This window comes from Sprattus sprattus (genome assembly GCF_963457725.1).
Source record: "Sprattus sprattus genome assembly, chromosome: 8".
In the NCBI taxonomy this organism is placed as follows: Eukaryota; Metazoa; Chordata; class Actinopteri; order Clupeiformes; family Clupeidae; genus Sprattus; species Sprattus sprattus.
The window spans coordinates 9,794,643-9,813,917 of NC_137927.1; the positions used below are offsets into that span (position 1 = coordinate 9,794,643).

Below are 19,275 nucleotides of genomic sequence, written 5' to 3' on the forward strand. Positions count from 1 at the left end.
AATAATTATTGATGATGTATTTATTTATTGAATTTTGGCACTTTCGGTCCTCCATATACCGGCACCAGTAGAATTGTAACACTCCCACTTCCCATTCACAATGTAACCTCTGATGGTGTTAAACTAACCCCTTTTGATAAGTTGATCGACTCTAGGTGAAACACACATGCTAATTTGTCTAAGAAAGTTATTCAAATAAATAGAATATTATAAAGTACTGTATGGAATGACAGATGTCTGTCTAGTACCTTAAAGGTAACATTGATTTAAAATTAAAAGGAGATTTGTTGATTTGAGAATTTTTAACTCAAACTTCCTCAACTGAAGAATGTAGGCTACTGTGTAAAGTCTCAAGCCCCTAATGGCTGTATGAGTGATTCTATTGAATATCTTGTTAATAAAGGGAACTGTTAATATTTTGAGGCGATAATGTTAGTTGATGCACACGTGCAGAGCTCCTTATTGTCAGTGGTCTAATGTGGAAGTGTTGTACACCAAGTTTACACGATCGAGACTTTTATTTTGACGTCCTTTAAGAATATTATGACCCGGAGAAACTTTGTTATTGTTGCTTGTGCCAGAGGGGTGGATACATAGCTGGTAAGATATGCGATTATCAACTGTATTTAAAGGTGCCTTATGCATGCATATATCGTTTAACATGCTCATATCTTACAGTTTAAATAAATCGATGTATTTCAGAATGATATTATGATTGCTTAACCCTACAAGTAAACGGTGCATGATTTAAAACCGTGTCGCAAGAAAAGTAGCTATATGCTAGCAAGCTAGTATTGGTTATTTAAGCTAGCTAGCTAGCTTTGCACCTATCGAAGATTAGCTAGTTTTCCAACTGGTGCAGTTCATTCCATTGCAACCGCTTGCTTGCTAACGTTGGTGGACTACGCTCTGAACACATAGCTCGACAGCGTCCGCACACCCATCAGATTTAGTCTTTCTGGCCGTGATGAGACACATCATTGACACTGGTAATGTAGCTATTTTCCCCAAAGTGGTTTGTTTGATATATGCTCTGTTGCGCTTTTATAATGTCACACTTTTACGTGTAGTAGATAGCGAGTTATAGGACGAGCAAGCTAACCGACCAACCTAGCTATCTATAGCTAGGTTGTGATCAAATTGTCTGATTCTGACCTGAAATTCGACGCCGTAAGTACATTTTCTAGGAATTTGTGATATTAGCTAGCTGACTGGCTAACCTCCCCAGAGGTTACATATAGTAGCTCTCTAGCTAGCTGTGACAGCAAGCTTACTGCAACACAGTATGGTTAATAGCTGACAATTTTTGTTTCTCATAAGATAACGTTATGTGGGTGTCATTACGTGAGGGCTCTGTAAACCTGTTGTGTAATTTATTTTAAATTAATGTTACCGGAGTAGAATGATTCGTCTCAAGGGACATATCAAAACAGTTGCGACGCTCGAGTTGAGCGTTAGCTTGAAGCAGATTTGTATTTAGGGCGTTAAAAGGCCGTATTAATAGCTTGCAACAAAGTGTCCCCTAGTGTTGTCTGCGTGAGTTTCGATGAAACTGGCTGACTGCGCTTGCGAGGATTCCAATGCACCTTCTAGCGCAAAAGTGCATATATTTTCAAATTCCTGGGTTAACTATGGATATTTAACGTTATTTTTGCACAAACCGTGGGTTGTTGTATTTTTTCAACTGCACAACCAGCAAGCCTGTTGGAATGGATAAGATAGAAAAAAGCGGTACGTGGCTTATGTTGCGTCGTATCCAGAAGGGTAACAGTAGAACACTTTCGTATGGCTTGCTACAATTGTCAGAGACGTCTGGCTAGTTTTGTGATTTGTCTACACGAATTTGCATGAATACATGTATAAGGAAAGGATGTAGGATTATTCTTTCTAAGAACGATTCCAGTTGATTTTAAGAGTGTTAGCTACCTAGCTAGCTGTCAAAGCCATACTATAATTCCTGCCTAGCCAGTCTCTTTATTTTTCACATGTGGGTACGTATTCGATGCAGTTGTTTAGGTTTTACAAGCAAGACATGTAATATCTTACCAGCAGACATCGTTTTAACATAATCTTTAATGTTTATTTGGATTGCAGCGTTATACCTTCCGGGCATTCTCTCGACAGGCTAGCCGATTTTCATGTTGAACACCTAAGCGTTTGTATAGTCTTTGTTCAGCACTGCATGATGCTGTGTCTCTCATCAGTTATTTCCTTTATTGGTCCGAGTTTATAAACAAAAATGCGTGCCACTCCTCTGGGTTAGTGTGAGGCTGTGTGAGGTGGCTCTGCTCTTCTATTCAGATGAGTGGTAAAGCGTCCCGCTCCCACAGGGACATCAATATGAAATGTGATTCTTCAAATGGTCTCATTCATTAGCTGCAGCCTAACTGTCAGTCTAGTTTGTTGCTTTTAGTTGGCAGTACATGGGCTGTTGCCATAGAGTGGCCTTGTGACTACATCACAAAATCAGATATTTATAGATAGCTATCACACTGTCAAACAAAAGTTACTGGACCACCGGAACAGTCAGTATTGTGGTTTGTGTATTTGTGCGTGTGAAGGCTTTTCTGCAGCTAGGACTGGCCTTAGAGGTCATGCGGAATGTATTTCCTGTTTGGATCTCATCACGTTTGGGGACGAAAGGAAAATTGGACTGGGTTTCATGGAAGCCTCTCACGCACTCATTTGTCTGTGGGAAGTTGGGAAGTTTTGTTTTTCTACTGAAGATGCTGGAGGGTTTTGGTCCTGGGGCAGTGAGGTGGACCCTGTCTTTGTGGGTATGTAGTGTATTATTTTAAATGCTAGGCAGAAACGAAAGGGGAAGGCTATTGCTTCATAGGTGTGGCGCCCAACTTGTTTGCATGAGCTGTGGCAGTCTGAAGTGCATAGTGCAGAGATGCATGTTAATGCATCATCAGGCTTTATTTGATAATCCACTTGCTTATTTTTGTTTCTCATTAGTTGAAAGACAACTTGTGACTAGGTATATGCATCCTATGCATTGAAGTTCTGTATGACCGTTCATATTTTGCCATGGTTTTGCACTAGTGAAGGTAATCAAAGTGTTGCATAGCTGTGAGGTAGTATCTTATTATCCTTTATGGCTGACAGTTGTAATATCTGAATTGCCAGCGCAGCACATCAAATATATATTTTTGCAGCACAAATCAGTGAATTGAGCACAATTGAATGGCGATGGTATTGTTTAAATATGGGTTGGCTGCTTATCTAATGTCTGGTAAGGCCAGAGGGTGCTTTATGGGAGCTGCAGCAGTGCTTAGGACTCAGTCTGCTGATAGTAATAACAGCAGCTCCGCTGCCAGCCCCTCCTGAAGGGTCCTTTCACTCACTGATGAGTCGCTGATTTTGCTGCTCAGCACTGTTGCTATGGAAATAAATGCGTTGCTCTGCAAAAATCTGCAGCGCTGTGCCGTGTGTTCTCCCTCGCCGTGCCTCAGTGAAGGCATGCGAGTCCGCTGGTTGCGCTGCCACAGCAACCGGGTGGGTGTCACTGAGACAACGTGCTAAAATAGGCTACTAGAATACACTGTTGGCCAAATTGAATAGAAATGTGTTTTGCGGAATAGCTAAATAAAAAATTAAATCAATAACACAAAATATACTTTGTTTTCTAATCCACAAACATCTTGTCTCAGCAAAATCTCAATTTGAACATGCTTTTCTGGCGTTAAGTCACACAATTAATCCATTATTACAACAATTATCCTTGTGTGTGCTCGCATCAGCAAAATAACGCCATGTCCCAGAATAGGGTCATGTCCCAGTATTCTTCCTTAAGAACAACATATGTTATAGCCTATTATAGCAGCATTAAAAAAAGAGGTTTCCTTTTTACATTTTTTTGGAATCAATATCAGCTTAAAAAAAATTATTAATAGTCAACTAGAATGAATCAGAAAGCAACCAAGAAAACAAAACAAAAACTTGCTGAATTGTGGACCTCAGTAAATTTGGTTAACACCAAATCCCGAATACCCTATACAGTGTCAATAGCTGTAGTATGTAGTTTCATTACATGTGCTGGGTTTGCAGTTATATATCCATTCACTGATAAACCGGCAAAAGTGAAAGTTTTTTCAACTCTCTCTGTGTGGCATCTCTGAAGCTCAGCTGGTCTCCAATATCTCTCTGCCCTTCCTATTTCCTGTCCCTTTGTCACAAGTCATGTGAGTGATTATTTGTGCCAGTTGTGTTGGTAAGCCCTGCGCTGCTGGATCATATATATGTGTGTGTGTGTCTCTGTGTGTGTGTTGGCTGTGCACTCTAACAAAGCCCTCCAGTGTTGCTGGTGGTGTGTTGTTGTGAATATGCTGCGCTCTCTGCCTCCCAGCGCAGTTTAGAATGTCACAATGGAATCTTTCATGATGTGGACGGTGGGGGCTGGGGGGGTTAGGGTGCTGCAACAAAGGCCAGATTAGAAGCTCTGACTAGTGTTTCACGGGTGTGTGTTCTCCTTCTGCACGCTGTCTGAAGTGGGTTTGGCTCGACCGGGAGGGGTTCTCTCTATCCTGCTTTTGGTCAGTGGGCTACCCGATTGCTGGGTAGATGGTGGACTTGACAGTTATCGTGCTCTTACGTTCCTCGGCACTTGTCACTCACCATGGAATGATGTCATAGGAAAAACAGGTGTGACTAGTGGGCGGAGTCCCCCATGTGCAGAGAGTGCAGGGTATGCTTGTTGTTCTGCAAGCATTTAAGGAAAAACGCTGCACGGACTCAACGGTGAGCGGACTCCACATTCCATTTACGAGGTGTCTTTCTCTGGCACCTGTTGCCTAATTTGGGCTCAGTGCGTTCAGTCTCACCTGGTTCTCACCTGGCTCAGGTAACCCCTTAGGAAATAGCTGACCTTGCACGCCTCTCGAGAGCATTGGAAGGCATGCCCCTTAGATGCTATCACATGCTTGGCTTTGATTTGTTCCTGCTTGGCTGAAAGTGTGTGTGTGTGTGTGTGTGTGTGTGTGTGTGTGTGTGTGTGTTTGTGTGTGTGTGGGGGGGGGGTCATGTGGAATCTGTAATGCTTGAGTGGTAGTCATGTTGTGGTGAAGTGTGATTCATTTTGGGAGACTGTGAGCCACTCACTGCTTAAGGTTTTGCCTATTCTTATTTCTGCAGATGAGACCTGGGTTTTGACATAGGCTACGGCACACTACAGGAAAGAAGGGTTTGCAAGGGGGTTGTTAGATATGGATAACGATCACACATCACAAGTTTAGTAATTTAGCTGTGGAAGTTGGAGGTGAGACCTTGACACAACAGCATGCCATAAGAGGTGCTCCTTTAGCACTCAGAGAAGATCTTTTCACTTACCAGAAGACGGGAGTGTTCCTGAGCCTGTGCTCTCAGGGAAGATGGATGAAGATGCATGAAGGCAACATGAGGATGATTCTGCAAAGGGGATTGTTTTACTTTTTGAGACTATTTGTAGACCATGATGAGTGGAGACTTAAACATTCCACCCACACCGCCACGTCTAAATGATATCCATCCTCAAGCTTTTTAAATAAAGACACAGGCTAGTTAAATGACATATTTATATACAGTGTCATGTTGACCTATTTAGTGCATTAGCCCACCTTGCTCATGATGCTGACATGTTTAGTTTGGTTGACAGAGCATTAATCATGTAGATCATCCGATTAAGCAGAGAGGGCTTAATGGAATGGAAGTGCCTGTTAATAATGGCATCAAATAATGACCAGTGTCTAAGAAGCTGTACATGCTCCATGATCAGCTATTTACTACTGGGGACCAGGTAGAAGGGGATTCTGCTTTGTCATTTGACCAAAATGTCAGGGACAAGATTGGGGAGAAACACTGTGTTCTGCCATGTAGCTGTTTTGTCTTGTTACAAGTGTTTGGACCAGACAGCGGGCATGTCGGCGTTGGTGGTTTGGCCATGTGTGTTGCTGACTGTAACAGGCTTTCATTTGGTCCCATATGTAAAGCTCCTAAATCTGTAGGTTCACATCAGGCCAAACCTCCCAAACTTGCTGACCTTCTCTGTGGCAGGGGGTAGAAGCAGGATCAGGGCTTCTGTTTTTTGTTGTTGTTGTGGTTGATGAAACCGGAGTCCTCAAAGTGAAACAGTGTAGCTTTGTCTGCAGAAAAAAAGGAGCATTAAGGGAAGCCTTGATTCAGCAGTGGGAAGATGCAGGGAGAGCCCTGAGAGCAGAGCATGCTGGGAAGGCGGCGTGCTTCTCAGTTTCCTTGGAAACCTGCCTCGACTTCCAGTTTTGTGCTTGCTGCAGTGTCGTTGTCACTCATTACTTACGGCTGAAATGTTGAGTTCCATGTCACCCAGACCTTCAGCTCTCAGCTCTGACTCATTAAGTTATACCACTGACATTGGACAGAGGGTGGGTCCCAGCCAAAACCTGAAAATCATCACTCAACTTATTAGCCACTGGAGTGCTTAAGCAGCTCAGTCACAGCATGCTTCCATCGTCAGGTCTTCAGCGAAGGGAGTTTTGTAATGAGTGAGTCTGTGACAACCCAAAATGACAGTTGTCATTTTACTTTTATGCTTTGGCCTTCTAAGGACTCCCATTGCAGTTCCATATCCTGTGCAGGCAAAGAGTTGGGGAGGGGGGGAACTTGTACGGGGTGGACATTCTTACTTTTGTCCACACTAAAAATAAGTCGATGGCTGGCCGGGTAGGAAACCTCTGACCCAAGCACATAGAGGGGGAATATTTCCGTCTTCAAAGCTTTTCTTCCAATATGGAGAGGACTTCCAAAGCCCCTCATATTTTCCCTGTGACATCAGCGCACTTTAATGGCCTAAAGAACCATTATGGCTCAGGGATTTTGTCTTTGCCCTCAGGTTAAGGCATGGAGTGTAGTTTTCCCTCTTTTTTTTCTTTATTTCTAGTCGATTATTATTATTTTCTTTGTCTCTTTCGTTTGGCCTTCTTGTCCTTTTCTTGTCTTTATTATTCCTCTTTTCTCTCCATGTTCCTTTCCTGCTCTTTGCTGCTGAAATCAGCAGTTGTTGGAACTTGCTCTCTCTCTCTCTCTTTCTCTCTCTCTCTCTCTCTCTCTCTCTCTCTCTCTCTCTCACGAGAAGCTCTGGTTTGCTCTCCTCACTTACCTAAACAATAAGACCATTCTGGTCCCAGCTGAAGAGATTAAGGGAATATGGAAGGCACAGGTCTTGTTCCATTATGTGGGGGGGAGGGGGCTGGTGAGTGTGTGTTTTTGGAAAGTATGATTCCAGGACAACACCCATCATTTTTGACAAGGTGTCTAAAAGGACAAGAAAGGCCCCCCACCCTCTACCTCCAGTCGCCTCCATCCAGTGCACAATACTCCACGTGAGAATGAAACGTGATCTAGGCTGGCTTTGGGCCGTGCTCTGGAATGGAGCTTGAGCACTGTCTGTGTGTGTGTGTGTGTGTGTGTGTGTGTGTGTGTGTGTGTGACAGAGAGAGATGGGGGGGGGGGGGGGGGGGGAAGTGTGTGGGAGAGACAGAGTGTAGTTGTGAGTGTGAGAGACAGAGAGAGTGAGGCGATCACAGTCAGTCAGGAGGTCAGCCACTGTCCCCAGGGCTGCTCTGTTGAGGACTGTGGGAGCTCAGTCTCTCTCTCTCTCTCTCTCCCCTTTCTGTGCCTCTCTCTGTCTCCCTCCCCCGTTCTCTCTGTCTCTCTCTCTCTTCTCACTACTTCCTCCCTCCCCGAGCGCTCATCCTCTGCAATTCTGTTTTTCTTTTTTCGGCTCCCCCCTGTCTCACAGTATCGTCCCTCCTAAATCCAGGACCCCTGACGCAGAGCAGGAAGGGAAGCTAGCATGAGATGCCCCCCCCCCCCCCCCCCCCCCCACACACTCACAAACACACCCTGTTAACTGAGGCATGGAATAGTTGAGGCCACATTTTCAGTAGCAAACTTGCTTGGTTGTCTTGTTTAGCGCCAGAGGAACATGAGGGCTGAGCGGGGTGTTATTTGATTCGGGGAGTGAAGGCTGTTTTTGGGGAGGCAGCATCTGAGGGCTGTTTTTCACAGCGTTTGGAAAGGCAGCATATTTGCCACGAGAGTCATGGCCATGGGCTCAGAGCTGGCGCCGTGGGGGGGGGGAGACAAAGACCCTCTCACACCAGTTTGGTTACGGAGCCGTTCTGATGCGTCAGCAGCAGCTGCTTATTTTTATACGTTATAAGCTTGCCGAGCCTACGTAACGACTGTTATCACAGGTTAGCCTACACTTCAGTGCTGCCATCATTAAATAGTTCCGTTATCTCCTGGAGAGTGCACTTCGAGGTTCCGTTACCAGGGATTGTAAAATGGCGCATAGCAGTGAATCCTCCACTACCCTGTTTGTATTGGACAACTGGACACGGCTGTGCTTGCCCTCACTTAAGACCCACTGAGAGACTCTCAGTGGGATCAGGAGGGCAGGTTTGGGGCCTGCAGTGGAGGATTATGGGAAAGAGCTGCAGGATGTGGCCACAGTGCCCCTGTTGTTTCCTCAGGGTGGGGGAGAGAAGCAGACGGTGGCACTTGTGCTGCCACTTGGCTTGACCTGTAACCTGTCTGGCCTTGATGGGATTACCCAGAAATACTTACGGACTGACTACCAGTGGTCTGTAAATTTGCAGTGCGTGTAGATGGGCTTAAATGAAGCCGAAAAGTTTTAGACCAATCTTTTGCTTGTGGATTATGTGGTATTTGTTGCCTTAAAAATATTAATTGTTTGTCATTTTTTACTTTATCTTTCAAACTAAAACTCTTTATCCCCTGGGACAAATAATCAGCGAGATGAAACAAACAATGGAATTGAGTTACTTATAACGAATTTCTCCTTCAAAGCCCTTAACGCTGTGTGACCCAGAAACCGGCTCTGGAGAAGGCCAGACTAGTTTTCAAACTTCTATCTTAAATTCGTTTTTGGCCTGCGAGGAGTCATCCCCACACAGCGGCTTTGTGAGGAGGTGCATTCCTCTGCTTCATGGGGAACAGATGTAGAGGCCATTTCTGCTCTGCTAAAAGTGGAACAGGGTGCGCGGGGGCAGCTGTCGGCTCTGGGGCTGAAACGGAGTCCAGCGGACGGGCGTTTCGGCGCCCCGAACCCTCTTGGTGGGGCGGCGTGTGAGTGGGTGTGGGGGGGGAGAAGCCCCCATAATAGGGGCAGGTGGACAATGAGGATAAGGAGCTGTCAGCATGGCGTGCAGCTGTCTTGTCCAGGATCTGTGTTTGGACCGGACTCTCCTTGTTCATTAATCTCTGTCAGATTTACTGGTCCAGTGATACTGATCGGAACTCTTGAGTCCTGGGTCAAATCTGCTAAAGCAAAGGTGCTGAGACCCACATACACTAGAAAACACTCGAGTGTGAGTGACGTGCTAGCGACAGCACTGCTAAGGTAAAACACATGAACCCTCATTGGGTAGAGAGGAGGAGGAGGAAGTGAGTGGGAAGAGTCGCCTATGGCGACAGAGTGCCCCACTCTGAGAAATCCAAACCGTTTTCCTGTTAGGCTTAGCAGCTGAGATGAGGTGCTTGCTAACATTAGCTTGGCCAGGCTAACATTAGCCCTGAATGCTTCGTCCTGACACTCTCTTTTTATCTCTCGCGCTTTCTTTACCACTCTCTCTGTTTCTCCCTCCTCCCTGTTTCTCGCTCTCTTTCTCTCGCTCTCTCTGCATCTGTCATTCTCTCACCCTGTCCTGTCCCAGTGCCATGATCGGCCCACCCCATGTGCTATCATATGTGTTTGTTTGGGTGGCGGTGCTAATAGGCCTTGCTGAGATGAGATGTTGGCACATTGGACTAGCGATGCGGGACGGAGCACATCAATATTGATTCTGTACAGGGTCATGTTTCAAAGTGGTGTTCCACCGGGCTCGGTGTGAGATCGTGTACGTGTGTCTGATTTGCTTTATGAGGTTGAGCCTGGGGTGCACATTGGATGAGGCCTCCGGGTAGGCTGAAAGATGACACAGGTTCTCGGCTTGACACTGAATGAGGCGCCCTCACTTTTTTAACAAGGTGAACTGTAACCACGGCCGCCGCTTCCTGCCATCACGCCTTTCTGCTTACCACTCTTTTTCCTTCTGTTTTGATGCGCCACACAAAGCGGCAGGTTGGAGTCACTTGAAAAAACCTGACCGCAAAACAGAACTGATCAGTTTTGCCAAACGTGGATGCAAGTAAGTGTTGGACACCGATGTTGAGTCATCAAGCGCGAATACTTCCTTGCCTCTGCCCTAGTTGCTTTTGACACACACAAAAAACAAAACAGAAAAAAACCTGAATTTCGCAACGCCTCCTACGTAAGGGCGTTTGAGGAATGGGCTCCTGGAAGAACTAGGGCAGTCTAGATGAGTGTCGGCCAGGTCCAGCCTTCCTGTTTACCCCTCCAATCTCTTTAGAGCCCTGTTTAGCAGGTTAAGCAGCAGCCATTGTGCAGCTATTGGCAGCTATGCAGTCATTTTAATCCCAGGGATTTGAAGGCTGCAGCTCTGCTGGCCTCTTGTCTCTCTCACACACACAAACAGACACACACACACACACAACGGAGTGCAGAGCTGACTAGCAGACACCCTCTCCTCTCTACTAGACTCAAAAGACTGTGATAGCGAGGCAGTAGGCAGGCCTGCTCTATGGGAGAAGAAAAAGCTATTCATTGAGAAGTGTGAATTCACTGGTTTATGCATGGGCTGTGTGGATGAATTTTAGTTGAGGGCAATTAACCTACAAGAGGTGTGTGTGTGTGTCTGTGTGTGTCTGTGTGTGTCTGTGTGTGTGTGTGAGCCCCAAATCCCTGGCAGGGTGTGTGATTTTGCCCCTCAACTTTTTCTTGTTTGTTCAGGGAAGTGAGATGTGGTGGTCAGTGGAACACTAGCGATAAACAGCCCAGGGTTCTGGAATGTTTTGCTGCCTGATAAAAACAGAGGGGACTGCGCAGTGACACGGTTGCTTCCGGACTTATCAGGAGGAAAAAAGGCTCTTTCATGTTTTTTTCCATCTGGCAATGCTCATCCCTACCAAATAGACACACACACACACACACACACACACACACACACACACACACACACACACACACACACACAAAGCATTCCCTTGCCAGGTCGTCATGACATTGCGCCCCACCAACCCAGCGCTGTTCACACAATGAAAAACAAACTCCTCTCCATGCACCCAATGGGTGTGTCGCAGCTCCATCCCTGATAACACCCAGGCTGGGGGATTGTGGTGTGCAGACTGATGGACACTCTGGATAGGCCCATGAGTGAGAGCCACACAGATGCTCGCTCACTCGCTGTCTGGTGAAGTGTGTGTGTAATATCACGTCCAATGCTAACAGTAGCAAGGGCTGTTGGGAACTGAAACTGCCTCCATTGTCTGTAAAGTTCATGCCCCCAGATAAGGTTGTGTGTCTGTTCTCAGCTTTGTGTGCTGTTGTGCACTGCTATGCTTTTTCTGTTGTTGTGTTGTGTGTCGTCTGTGGTGGGGGACTTGCGGTATTCATCTCGGTTTTAACTGCATGCAGATAGAGATGTAGGGCTCCTGCCTTCCGAGGCAAGTGAGGAGCAGAGTGAAAACCAGAACTGGGCAGATGAGGGAAATTATGTTAACCTGTGTTGACACAAACACAAACACAAACACACACACACACACACACACACACACACACACACACACACTCACACTCACTCACTTACGGACATGGGTTGACACTCGCAGTCATGCAAATAGGAGCAGACCCATTTGTGTAAGACAACAAGCAAAACAACAGAGACCGCTGGTTTCCTGTGGGCCCTTCACTGTCTGTGTGTCAATGCTCATATTGTCACCCCTGAATTTGGTGTCCACTGCAAACAGATAGGCACTGTTCAGGAACAATGCAACGTTGTCACCACACTCTCCCTAGCTTCATGGCTTATGAGTCATGGGTCTTATAAGTGTCACTGGCCGTGTCTTGCCCCATTACATGGAAAAGAAATCACTTGTAGTTAAAATCATCTTGAGGAGAATTTACTTTTTAATTTTCAATAGGTTCCTTGACATAATACAAAAGGACGTACATGGTCTGAACGTCACCACGGATTTTTTAGTTAAGGCACGATCCTTAACAGCTGAATTCAACAGGAAAGAAACTGTAGGGTCGTTCACATGTGTGTTTTTTTGTAACCCGCTCTGACGGAATCGCTTTCGCAAGAAGGTGTGACATCAAGCGGCTTACCGACCGGCGTAGTCGCCCTCTCTTGATCGGAGCAGACATACGCCTAAATAGAAGCGGCTTACATTTTTTCATTCGTTACATGAGGCAATTATAGGCGGCTTTCGAGCCATAAGCGGGTTAAACACCTCATGTGTGGCTTATATTGACACATGTAAACGCGGCTTGTGTTTAAAACAAAGCATATCCTTCCGTATGATGGTGTTCTGATTCTCTCTCTGTCTTTCTTTCTATTTTCAGGAAATGACCTAGAGGCCTTACAGAGACTTGGCGCTATCATCGGCTCCAGACTGTGTTAGTGGAGAGGCCTGGCCTGCACACGCATATAAACACACACACACACACACACTCACTCACTCAGTCACCCTCGCTTACGCTGAGGCACGATTCCGCAGTGAGTGATAACTACCTCATCTGGCTGTAGCCCACACATAGGAGGAGGCCACAAACTTCCCAGCAGCCTTCAGCTTCAGCCAACCAGCCCCGGTCTGACCGCCTGAATCTGTCAGCCCCCTTAGACCTCCCTGAGCCCCAACCCAACCCAACCCAACCACCCTCCATCCCAGTGCTTGATTCAAACAGCGGCAGGACCTGCCTGGCTCCCAGAATCCCAGCGTTCCGCGCCTGAGCTTTTTCGTCCGCTGCCTTAGAACAGTGATCCGGCTGCAGCTCTCCCTTCTGATGATCGCTCTGCTTACAGCTTTTTAGACTCTTTTGTATGATTTTTATTGGTAGAGGTTTATACATAGGGGTGTGATAGGAGAGGGGTTTCTCCACTTCCGATCTAAAGGCTAGATGACGCTCGCAGGAACTTTCCCTGAACTGAACCTCCGCTTGGAACGAGCGCAGTCCCTGCCACACCTCTGAGAGATCGGCTGCTGTTCTGCCTCTCCAAGTCGAGCCTAAATATTCAGAGGAGAACCGCCAGGTGCTGTGTTCCCCCCCTTCCCCTCGAAGGCGCAGCGTGAGTTGCAGCAGGACTGCACGCGTCACAGACTCCCTATACCTCCCCCCCCTTCTCTCTCCTATCTCTCTCTCTGCTTGCTCTCTTTAGCCATCCCACCCTGAGATGCACCTTCCCCAGATGGAGTTTCTAAACAGTCTGTCCACCTAACTCCAGGGGGTGGACACTGTGGAGCGCAGGGTAGTTGAGGTTGAGAGCGGGAGGCGTGTGTGTGTGGTTGCGTGCGTGTGTGGAGCGTAGCAGGAAGTAGGCGGGGGCTAGAGTGTGAACGCAAGTGTGTGTGAGCGAGAGAGAGAGAGAGAAGGCCTCCGCCAAGGTCCGCTCACCCCTTATGTATTGTTGCAGCGCGCAGGAGACTAAAATGGACTACAAACGGCGCTTTTTGCTGGGCGGGTCCAAGCAGAAAGTGCAGCAGCACCAGCAGTACCAGATGCCTGACCTGAGCCGGACCCTCAGCGCCCCACTGGGCTCCTCCTGCACGGCGGGCCCTCCCCCCCAGCTGGCACCGTGCCAGCCGCCACCGGTGCCCAGCACGGCGGTGGCCGACATCCAGCAGGGCATCTCCAAGTACCTGGACGCGCTGAACGTCTTCTGCCGCGCCAGCGCCTTCCTCACCGAGCTGTTCAGCAGCGTCTTCCGCAACTCGCACTACTCCAAGGCGGCCACTCAGCTGAAAGACGTGCAGGAGCACGTGATGGAGGCAGCCAGCCGGCTGACTGCGGCCATCAAGCCCGAGATCGCCAAGATGCTCATGGAGCTGAGCGCCGGCGCCGCCAACTTCAAAGACCAGAACGACTTCAGCCTGCAGGACGTGGAGGTGAGAATACGCTACTTCTACACAGCCATGCAGTCGTATGAAACACATTTCTGTTGTACACATAGCTGTCTACACTAAGTATGGGTTAGTATATCATAGAGGTACCGTAGGCTAAAATAGCATTGTCTGCAAAAACAGACATGCCTGTGCTGTGATTAATAACTCCCATATCGTTATTGTGTATTAAGTTGCCTGCATGTGGACTGGAGACAGGTCATTTTGGAAGCTTGTATTAATGCATTGTCCTTCCATGGAAATGAGTGTTAGACACACACACACACACACACACACACACACACACACACACACACAAAGGAAATGTAAGTACTGTGCACACTAAAACTGCACTGTGCCGAGAGAAAAACCATAGGTGAGTGCGTGCTGTGTTTCATTCTGTATGGGGCTCCCAGGGCAGACACCCTGACCTCACCTTTGCCCCCGATGGCAGTGTCTCCGGCTGACACAGTGGGGCAGTGTATCCGCTGTGGACTCGGGTGTCAGGGTGTCGGCGCTGACCCTGAAGTTGGACGCTGACTCTTTGGCGTCTGACTCCAGTAGCACATGGGGGGGGTGGGGTTCTACTAGCGTGTCCCTCCTGTGTAAACAGAGGTGGGCCGGCCATGGTTTCATTGCCTCTGTGGCTAGAAATAAATGTGTCAGGCACCACTGAATTAGATGTTCAAAGGAGAGCTCCTGACGTCAGTGACTGGTTTTAAAATAATTGTGGAAGTCTGTTTCAGACCTATAGGAAACGGTGTGGCCTTGTGAGTATTATGGTCTTTAGTGTTGTTGATGCTGTTGCTGATGTTGCGTTCGCGTGTGTGTGTGACTGCGCGTGTGTGTGTCTTTGCGTGTGTGTGTCTGCGCGAGTGTCTGCGCGTGTGTCTACGCGTGTGTCTACGCGACTACGCGTGTGTCTGCTTGTGTGTGTCTGCGTGCACCTGGTGAGTGTGTCTGGTTCTGAGTCATATACAGGGCTGCTGGCTCTCAGTAACTGGCTGGCACCTGTTTCTATGCCTGAGGCTGGTGGCTGCAGCAGCATCGATATGTTAAAAGGCCAGCAAGCAGGACTACTCCAGGAGATTTGGACACAAACACATACATATTCTTATTCACACACAAACACCCGCATGAGTTGCTCTTTATTTACGCAACGCAGATCACATACTTCAAAGCCTATCCAAAACATTTGGGCTGTCTTAACTAGGCAAATCCATCTTAAGGTATCAAAAAGCACGTCCAACTTAAGGAAAAAAAAAAAAAAAACTGCCTTTAGCGGCGAGTATGGCTTACTCAGAGCTTTGAACACAACTTGCCTCCCTCAAGCTACCTCAAGTCACGCACAGATCATAGTTCACAAACCTGTCACAAACCTGACCATGGATACTTTTCCTCTGGAGGCAAATGTAAACGAACACCTTGAGCACTGAATGTAAATGAACACCTTGACTTTTTGTTTGTTACTTGCCCTCATCAGTTAGTCAGTCATTAGCATGGGTGTACAGTCTTAGTGTCATGCTGTCACACTGGCCCCAAACCAATGGCTGCTTGACTTCTTTCTCTCCTTTCATCTATGAGCTAGTGGGAGGTGGATGGCACCAGACTGAAGGGATCACTGCGGGAGGCCCCTGTGCCGTCCTGTAATTTTGGCCCTGTGTTAAACCAAGAGTGTCACTCACTGGAATGCCGTCTCCAGCCTGTGATTGAAACCTGTTGAGGTGTCTCATCTGCCCTCTTGAGACGTTGAGAACCTCCCAGCCTTTCGGTCTTCTTTTGTGTCGATATGTGCGGTGGTGCCATTGGGACTTGCATGAGCCAGAACACAAGAAAACAAGACACAAGACGCAATGGCACAGTAAGTCGGCAGTTAAAATAAAACGCTTGTATGTCCACGTCATGTCACGGTCTGTCCTCGGAGCGCCACTGCATTGGTCTGTTGTCACCCTGAGATGAATCCACTGGGACGAGCCTGAAGACTGAGGGACTTAAACGACCCAGTATTTTATTTTATATTTTATTTTTTAATACAGTAGGTTATTTCATATACTAGAGTGAGACCCGTAGAGGTCTTTATCCAAAGGCTGTAGGGTTTTTCTCATGAGATGCGCAGAGAAAAGACTTTATATTAAGAATGACTGGTGTAGAGGGAAACCATAGAGCAGTGTCAGCATCACCGCTCCACGCCATTGTATGGGTCTAGTGCAGGGGTTTTCAAAGTGGGTGCCGTGACGCATGCTCAGGGGTGCCGCGGAATGGACCAAGGCTTGATCATTTAATGACAAAAAAAAAACACAATATAAATTTCTAAATGAACTGTATTGTTTTCATATCAATTAAAATTGTATTTGAAGCACAAACAACAATAGGCTACAGTTTACAGTTGATTCAGGGCGTCAACAGCTCTTTCGTTGACTTCTTTCGTTATTCCGTATTGACAGCAGGTGGAGGAGTGCAGGTAGGCGCAATGGATACGTTTTTAAAGATAGTGCATCCGACTCCACAGAAACAGACATCGGATTCGAATTCAGCAAAGAGAAACGATTGTAACGACTCGCACCTCCAGTATGGGTTCACTTGGTGTGGCGAGGTAACTTGCCCCACACCAGTATGCTTGCCTGGTCTGCAGGGAGATGTTGGCTAATGCAGCCATGGTGCCCAGGTTGCCAAGGCACCTGGAGACCAAGCACCTGGCACACCCTTACAGACATTGAATATTGCAAAAAACTTAAAACACAGAATACCACACAGAGCGAACGTATGCTTTCTACCGTGCGTGTGTCTGAGAAGGCACAAAAGGCTAGTTTTTTTAGTTGTCGAGTTGCTTGCTAAATCTAAAAATCCACACACTTAGCAGAATCGTTCATATTACCAGCCTGCAAAAAAATGGTCCAGGTAATGCTAGGGCCTGATAACACGATCAAACGTCGCATTGATTATATGTAGGAGGACAAATCTGTACTGAATGAACTACGGCTAAGGGGGGAATTTGCGCTTCAAAAAGACGAGTCCACTGATGGTGACGACCTCCGTGTTGCACTGTTCACAATCCCTCCTCGCATTAACAAACTCTGCAGTTAGAGACAGTCACATGTGTCCCATTAAGTTGATCTTGGAGACGAGTAGAACTATATTTTTGTGAACTTTATATTGAAGGTTTGTTCCTGATATGTTTTGTTACTGACAGCTAATGTCTCGATTATTACCAATACGTATTTTGGCTGTGATATAGTTGTGAGAGGGACAGACGTTATCTGTTCATATTCTGTTCACTATTTATTCAAAAGTTCTATTAAATTTGTTGAATTAAAGAGAGCGGTTCATTTGAATATAACAAACATTAAATAAACCTCACCTTCTCAATGTAATGCCTATAATAAAAGCAGTTATCGCCTATTCAACATATCACAAGGTTAAATCAAATGGCATAAAGTACAAATATGATACAAGGGAAGTTGAGAGAAAAAAGTTACAAAAAATAATAATAGGGGTGCCGTGGATGGAGAGAGATATGTTTAGGGGTGCCGTGAGCCAGAAAAGTTTGGAAACCACTGGTCTAGTGCCCGTGGTGCCCCACACCATTGTACGGGTCTAGTGCCCGTGGTGCCCCGCACCATTGTACGGGTCTAGTGCACGCGGTGCTCCACACCATTGTGCGGGTCTAGTGCCCGTGGTGCTCCGCACCATTGTACGGGTCTAGTGCCCGTGGTGCCCCGCACCATTGTACGGGTCTAGTGCCCGCGGTGCTCCACACCATTGTGCGGGTCTAGTGCCCGTGGTGCTCCGCACCATTGTACGGGTCTAGAAGAAAAGATTGACTGATGTAGATTATTCTTATGTCAGTTACCCTAACTTTTTGACATGGATGTTGTGTTCTGTAGTATTGAATACATACATCAGAGCAAAGTTTTGGGTATAAAAATAAAAATAAAAATGTCTTGACTTTTTTTTATAAGGTCCATTTCAGGGGAGCGTTAAATTAACACGACAGCGCATAGACAGAGGTTGACACATCATGAATTAATTTGCCCTAGGTTATACAGAAATAGGCTCTAGCATTGTCTGTAGGTCAATCTGGAAGACATCTCTTGTCTGATCAGAATGTACAGTACCTTGCGTAAGTATTCACCCCCTTGGATGTTTTACCCTTTTATGGCTTTTATAAATCAGTCATGGTCAATATAAGTTGGCTTTTTGGACAAAAAAATTCACAAAATAGCTCTCTTTAATGTCAAAGTGAAAATATATTTCTGCACAGTTATGTAAATTAAATACAAATATGTAATGAAAATAAGTGCTTGCATAAGTATTCACCCCCTTTATCACCCCCTTTGTATAGACTGACCTAATTCAACAGAGGTCCAGCCAATTGGTGCTAGAAGTCTCACAATTTGTGTAATGGGGGTCAGTGTGCAGTGAATGTGTCTCAAGTGATTGTAGTATAACGACACCTGTGTCTGGAAGGTCCATTCACTGGTCAGTATTCAGTAATCAGTATTACTGGCTATTGTTAAACCATTAAGACCCAAGATCACTCTAAGCAACTCAGAGAAAAGGTTGTTGAAAAGTATAAGTCAGGGGAAGGATACAAAAAAATGTCCAAGGCACTAAACATCCCCTGGAATTCTGTTAAATCCATCATCAAGAAATGGATGGATTGTGGCACATGTGTAAATCTGCCTAGATCAGGCCGTCCTCACAAACTGAGGGGCCGTTCAAGAAGGAGACTAGTAAGATAGGCCACCAATAGACCTATGACTACTCTGAAGAAGTTTCAAGCTTCAGCAGTTGAGATTGGAGAAACTCTGCATACCACCACTGTTGCCTTGGTTCTTCACCAATCTAAGCTTTATGGAAGAGAGCCACTGTTGAAAAAAAGGATCGACTACAGTTCGCCAAAAGGCATGTGGAAGTCTCCATGGTCAAGTGGAAGAAGGTTCTGTGGTTTGATGAGACCAAAGTGGAGCATTTTTTCAACAGTGGCTCTCTTCAATGAAGCTTTGATTGGTGAAGAACCAAGGCAACAGTGGTGGTATGCAGAGTCTCTCCCATACCAGCTGCTGAAGCTTGAAACTTCTTCAGAGTAGTCAGAGGTGTCTTGGTGGCCTCTCTTACTAGTTTCCTTCTTGCATGGTCACTCAGTTTGGAAGGACGGCCTGATCTAGGCAGATTTACACATGTGCCATATTCCTTCCATTTCTTGATGATGGATTTAACAGAATTCCAGGGGATGTTTAGTGCCTTGGACATTTTTTTGTATCCTTCCCCTGACCTGTACTTTTCAATAACCTT

General features: G+C 46.4%; 1 protein-coding gene across 1 annotated transcript in view; it reads left to right on the top strand.

Annotated features, from left to right (window-relative positions):
• The first annotated feature begins 571 nt into the window (after positions 1 to 571).
• The window catches only part of garre1 (granule associated Rac and RHOG effector 1), a 43,879-nt gene continuing 25,175 nt past the window's right edge, over positions 572 to 19,275 (top strand). Inside the window, exons 1-2 of the mRNA XM_080843763.1 lie at positions 572 to 600; positions 12,446 to 13,986. Coding sequence (XP_080699889.1) covers positions 13,501 to 13,986 — 486 coding nt within the window. The 5' untranslated portion in view covers positions 572 to 600; positions 12,446 to 13,500. The remainder of the gene's footprint in view (positions 601 to 12,445; positions 13,987 to 19,275) is intronic.